Source organism: Arachis hypogaea, chromosome 15 (assembly GCF_003086295.3).
Source record: "Arachis hypogaea cultivar Tifrunner chromosome 15, arahy.Tifrunner.gnm2.J5K5, whole genome shotgun sequence".
NCBI classification, from domain to species: Eukaryota; Viridiplantae; Streptophyta; class Magnoliopsida; order Fabales; family Fabaceae; genus Arachis; species Arachis hypogaea.
Window position 1 is genome coordinate 99,223,984 of NC_092050.1, and position 6,108 is coordinate 99,230,091.

General features: G+C 33.1%; 1 protein-coding gene across 22 annotated transcripts; it reads left to right on the plus strand.

The window, feature by feature from the left end:
* Positions 1-452: 452 nt before the first annotated feature.
* LOC112750433 (fructose-1,6-bisphosphatase, cytosolic-like) lies at positions 453-5,395 on the plus strand. Of its 22 annotated transcripts, none has more exons than XM_072216464.1 (14): positions 453-702; positions 834-964; positions 1,114-1,150; positions 1,365-1,503; positions 1,692-1,751; positions 1,924-1,996; positions 2,327-2,360; positions 2,450-2,538; positions 2,676-2,790; positions 2,871-2,965; positions 3,081-3,113; positions 3,255-3,494; positions 4,165-4,240; positions 5,153-5,395. In XM_072216464.1, the coding sequence occupies exons 6-9, from the start codon at positions 1,982-1,984 to the stop codon at positions 2,784-2,786; spliced, it is 249 nt and encodes an 82-aa protein (XP_072072565.1). In that variant the 5' UTR covers positions 453-702; positions 834-964; positions 1,114-1,150; positions 1,365-1,503; positions 1,692-1,751; positions 1,924-1,981; the 3' UTR covers positions 2,787-2,790; positions 2,871-2,965; positions 3,081-3,113; positions 3,255-3,494; positions 4,165-4,240; positions 5,153-5,395. The 22 variants fall into 22 exon arrangements, 13 of the variants coding, with proteins under 13 accessions (XP_072072565.1, XP_072072567.1, XP_072072556.1 ...); XM_072216466.1 differs by having other exon boundaries at positions 1,114-1,145; XR_011872117.1 differs by having other exon boundaries at positions 455-650; positions 1,114-1,145; positions 2,228-2,360.
* The last annotated feature ends 713 nt before the right edge of the window (positions 5,396-6,108 follow it).

The window sequence follows — 6,108 nt, forward strand, 5'->3', positions numbered from 1 at the left end:
CTTCCATGAGATTGTAATTTGTGTTTTTTTTCCAGCCTACTTCACCATATATATGCATTCTTATTTATTTGTAATTGTAAATTAATTTCTTATTAGATTTTTCTATTCTTCTGGATGTTTTATTCAATTGTGTTCCTAGTTACTCCTTTGAATTTTGTAAAACGTTGCTATTGAATTTTAGTCATTCCTTTTTTCTCAAATTAATTTAAATCTATTTCAAACAAATGCATCGTTTTTCCTCTTATTGTTTCTATCAAGGTTCTTTGATTCAAAGTTCTTCCATGAGATTGTAATTTGTATTTTTTTTCCAGCCTACTTCACCATACACTACAAAAAAAACTGATTAAAACGTCATTAATATTAAGGCGGTTATTTGAAAACGCCACAATATTCATGGATTAAGGCAGTTTATGTCACTGCCATAATATATTTGTAAATCAGGGACATTTTAAGTGATTTTGGCAGTACTAACCGCTGTAGAAGAAAGCCCAACATAAACCTAATGGCAAGTAGAAGAGTAGAGCGTGAGCAACGAGCTTCTCCTCCAGTGGCTTCTTCTCCTCCATTGATGCGAGCTTCTCCTCTATTCTTGTGAGCTTCTCTGCCATTGATGCGAGCTTCTCCTCCATCGAGCTTCGGCGTTCTATCTTGTACGAGCTTCTTACCCTAACTCATCTTTTCCGTGTCCGTTCTCCCTTCTAGGTTTTTATACAAAACTCTTATCCTCTTCTTCTTTGTCTTCTTTTGATTCATGATTTGTTACTTCCTCTCTTTTTATTACTATTCTTTCGATTCCTTGTTTTATGTGTGTGAGAGTTGCGTTGGTGTGGCAGAATTCGAAATCTTCATCACTGCTGCTCTGCGAGCTTCTCCTCCATCAATGATTCTTCCCCTCCATCGATGTCATGTCCATCAATGCTTCTCCTCTGATGGTACATTTGCTTCCGTGGATGCGATTTGCGAGGTATTCTATTAGTTTCTGTTCTTCGAGCTTCTCATCTCCTCATCTACCTTATTTTGTTTGATTCTAGGTTTTGATTGTTCTATGCCAACTGCTACTTATTTTATTTAATTCCAGGTTTTGATTTTCTTCCTTGTTCAATTTATTTTTAGGTCAAAAGTTGGGGATTGTTAGAAGAAATTGAGTAAGGTCTTCACTGAATTTCTTCATAATTATAGGATTGATTAGAATCATGTGAATTCTTGTTTTCTCCTGATATTACTTGCACTGTGAACTGCATAGATGTTCTTCTTCATGTTTTCTGTTGGCAAAAAAGCTTTTAAGGAATTTACTTGAGTTGTTATACTTTTTTTTTTAATTTTGAAAGCTTTTAAGAAATTCCTCAATGTTTTCTTCTAATCAGGCAACCACTGTCTTCGATAAAAGAATATCTCAAGACATTGCAATTCAGGAGGCGCTTCCAATGCATTAAGTACACCTTCATCGTGGTTAATCTCTGACTCTATAGAAGAAAAGCACAGTTCCAAATTTTAACTACTTAGGTACATGAAGCAAAACATGCATTTGAATGAAGCTGTAAAATTTTCCATTTTGTCTTTTTTTTCTGCCTCTTCCTTCAACCCCAAGGCCTTCTAATGCCTTTACATGCTTCATAAATTGCACAACTTAATTGGTTCTTTTACATATCTGAGTTAGGACATGACAGCTATAATAATTGGTTTAATTCCAGCTTGCACCTGTCTCAACAATTGTGTTCTGCACACCCGACAGCAAAACATTGGATGTAATGGTTAGCATTGAATACCATCGCTCCTCTCACTCTCTCTGTAACATTACAGATAGATCTTAGTACTCTTATCTGTTGTATTTTTTATCATCCTGTTATTAATGTGATCAAATTCCATTTTTATTTTAAATCAATCAACTCTTATGACTGATATATGATTTTTCGAAATCAACAGGATGGTATCCTTTTTGCCACAGCCGCTTCCATTTAGGCAAAAGCTCAAGAGATGATTTATGGATGGTGTTTGGGTAAGAGATTTTTTCTTCTCTCATTTATTTATTTTTTAGCTGATGTATGTGTAAGATATATTGGAGTCAATATTCAGTTACGGTGCAGATGAAACAAATGAATACATTTTTAACTTGGAACAACAGTAATTCTTAATCTATATATTTTCTTTTATAAAACATTGATTAATTATAGCTTTTAGCATTATAAAGAGTTAAGAGTGATCTGAACCTTCCGGATGTATCCACTAGGTGTTTATGTGTGTTCTGACAAAGGGATCGAGTGTGAGTGGGGACACACCCCCAAACCATTTGGATTATCATTGCAAATTGTTGTTATTATTTTGGCAGATTCCTGATTTTGCATGCTCGCCAAATCCAGAGAGTGAGTATATTATCCTATTCAAAGCTTCTCTTTCAATTATTCTTTGATATTGTACTTGATTTAGATATTTGGGATCTATATGCTGAAAGATGAGCACGAACCAACCTTAGAAGACGTTCTGCAACCTGGCAAGAACATGTTGGCAGCTGGTTATTGTATGTACAGTAGCTCTTGCACGGTATGCTATCATCAAATTTCCTTCACACATGTGGTGTTATGTTAAGTAGTTTAGTTTGTGTTATTAGCTTCTTTGAGATGAGTTAAATTTTGATTGTATGGATTGATTATTTTAATATTTTGCTGCTGATTATGCAGCTTGTTTTGCTGCTGATCATTGGTCCGGGCATGGGCACTTCGTGCCATGGCAGGAATTCGCCTTCATGTAATTGCACCTCTTGTTCTTGTTGCGTGGGAAAATGTGTTTAATCAGGTCAGGTTCTGAAAGTGGACTAAGGATTTTGCAATGTGAGAGGCATGTTATTTTACTCATACTATGTTGTTTCATAACAGGATATGACTAATCAAGCGCTGCTTATATGAGGGACCGCAGTAGAATGATCAAACAGATGCGGTTGAGAAAATCTGCTGTTAGTGTATTTGGATATGTAAGTTGGTCGCTTAATCTTAGTTGTTATAGAAGCGTTCTGTGGATTTCAGAGTATGCTAAGCTTTACTTTTAACCATCATGTCTACTCACTGGCATATATCTCCATTGTCTAGGTTCACGAGGTTAAGGATAACATGAAAGACAGGGTAAGAATTATACATTACTGATTAATTTTAGTATTGATTTGTCAACAATTGTGTGCCTAGTAAGTGATGATTAGCAAGTAGTGTTCTCTCTTGTCATTGTAGTTTTAAACATGACGTTGTTTTATAATTCACTCTGCTTAGGAAGCCCAAACTGATGGTGATCCTGAACTTCTGGATGATTCTGAATTTTTTCAGTAATAGCTGAAAGAATTTTTTGAGACAGTTGATCTTAATTCATCTGGTAAAACACTTTGTGGCTGAAAATCTTCACATATAGCTCTTTTTTCGGCCAATGTTTTTAATTTCCTCATCAGTAATATCCGCCTTGAGGTTTCCTATCACTCCCAGATCCCAAATTCTCTGAAGGCCCATGCATTTGATGTAAGTACCTAACAAGGCTGGTTGTTCAAATTATGAATAATTGACCCTGCCTATTTACTTGATAGGATAGGTGAGTTCCATTCCTCCACTCTTTGTGCTGATGACACAAGATCTTCTATGTCTTCAATGATATAAACGAACTTTTACCTTCACCTTGTCACACAACTCAAATTTCACTTTCAGTATCCTTTGTTAGGAGTTGTTTCTAACTTGGTGTTATAATCTGATGTTTCTTGAAAGAATTGAATATAATAAAATTTGAAAAAGTGTCATTTTGTTTAAAGTCCTTTGGAAGGATGCTTAATTTATCAGTTCAAACATTCAACTGATTTACATCTTTACAAAATCTTAGGATTGAGTATTTCCCATGCGTACCAGTTTGAGGGTTTGAAATAGTAGTCATAAGATTAGATGAATAATGTATCCCTAGTTAATAAATAACATCCACAGTGGCAGTAACATTCAAATTTTTTTATATAGTTTATTTATGTTTGACTGTATATAAATACTACTCCTCTGAAGTTCTAGTACTCAAGCAATTCAGGAAACATTTCCCCTTCATATTCTTTAAAACCTCTCCTTTCTCTTTTGTTTTCTTATTTCTCATTTTATATTGATTATTTCTGTGTTTATGATGCTTGTCTTGACTATTATGTCCATAATTTTGTAGGCTGTGAAGAAGGGTGATACTATTTTTATTGGTCAATACCTGTTTACAAGAAATGAAACAACTTCTGTGCGGCGAGGTAATGTTGCCTTTCATGGATAAAGTTTATTGCAGAATTTGTTCTTTATTCAATTAGCTCCTTTTACTAAGTTGAGAGAAAATAAATTTATTAACGGGTTGTAGTGATTAGTATTGATATCTAAGACAAACTGAATAACATATATTTCCCAGAAAAGAAACTCGGGTGTGGAATTAATTGTGGGTGGAAGGTTGTTTGTTCTACCATGGCTATATATAATTATATATGATGCTTTAAATGCTTCATGTTATTGTTTTTCATTTTTTTTAAATGAATAAGCGTTACTTTGGTTCTTATACCGAAATATGATTATAAATAAGAAAGATTTCAATACCTATAATAAAGAAAAAAACTTGTAGAAAGAGCTAATCAACTAAAAAGTTTAAAATTTTCTTGAAATTAGTAAAAATGCATGCATTTAAACGTTAGATAAAAGATGAACTTCCAGGAAGTAATTATAATCTAGAAAAATAGCTTGAAATGTTGGATATTATGATTGGATTGGTCAAACCGTATTACCAAATTCCTGGGTTTTATTTGGAGCGGTGAATTTGGCTACAGTGGGTTAGCGTTTTTACCTTTTGTTTTTATCTAGGTCAAAATTATTGGAATATTTTATCTATTTTAGGTAGGTGTCTAATTAATAGATTTTGTTTTTATAAAAATTTAAATTTTGATAGGCTTATCTATATTGGGGGTGGGGATATATGCATAATCATATTGCTCCTGCAGATCAAATCCTTTGATTTCTTTCACTGGCCACTATGTCATATACATGGATATATAAACAAGATTACTATTTGGTTGTTCTTAATTCTCATTTTTTGTTTAAATTTATTTTGTGATGTTCAAGTTAATGGTTTATTTATTTATTTTTTTTTATTTTGTTTTCAAATTATATTTTTGTTGTAGGAATTGGATCAAGAGAGTAAGATTCCATCGTCAAAAGAGTTAAAAAGTAGATCTTTTGAAGCGAATAATAGAGCAGTGTGATTTTTTTTTATGATAGAGACTTGATGTATTAAGAGTTATATATTAAGACTTTTAATACTATATTTGTATAGGAGTTATTATTTTTTATTTCCAATACTAAAAAATTATATATTATGTTTAATATTTTATTTATGAGTTATGTAATATTTTGTTGATGAGTTATGCTTTCTTGTTATTGTAAAATTTTAAATAAAAAAAAATTATGTTTAATACGGTAAAAATGACCTTTTTAAACGACAAAAAATGTCATTTTTAAACAATAAAAATGGCACTGTCATGGTAAAAACGGCATTTCAAAAATGTAATTTTAACCAACCAAAAGTCACTATGTCAGAGTAAAAATGGCGGTTCAAAAATGCCGTTTTAACCAATCAAAACGCTACTTTGTCAGGGTAATAATGGCGGTTCAAACTGCCGTTTTAACTAATAAAAACGCCACTCTATCAGGGTAATAATGGCGGTTTAAACTGCCATTTTAACTCATCCAAAAATGCCGTTTTAACCAATCAGAATACCATTCTGTCAGGGTAATAATGGCGGTTCAAACCGCCGTTTTAACCTATCCAAAAACCGCCGTTTTAACCCAGGAAATAATGGCGGTTTTAACCGCCGTTTTAACCTATTCAAAAACCGCCGTTTTATTCCAGGGAAATGTGGCGGTTTTCAGAAAACCGCCGTAATAACCAGAATGGCGCCCAGAATTACGTCACTTCCTAAAACCGCCGTTCTTGGTAATAACGGCGGTTCAAACCGCCGTAAATACCCAAAAAAACCGCCGTTTTAACCAGAATTTTTTGTAGTGATATATGTGCATTCTTATTTATTTTTAATTTCAAACTTTTTTCAAGTTCTTGTGAATATCACCTTTGTCACTT

Excerpts from the sequence above, each read along its gene's own strand:
- LOC112750433 (XM_072216455.1), top strand. Across the intron at positions 2,361-2,449 it reads ATGCTCGCCAAATCCAGAGA|ATGAGCACGAACCAACCTTA; the intron begins GTGAGTATATTA and ends ATATGCTGAAAG. Across the intron at positions 2,539-2,675 it reads TGTACAGTAGCTCTTGCACG|CTTGTTTTGCTGCTGATCAT; the intron begins GTATGCTATCAT and ends CTGATTATGCAG.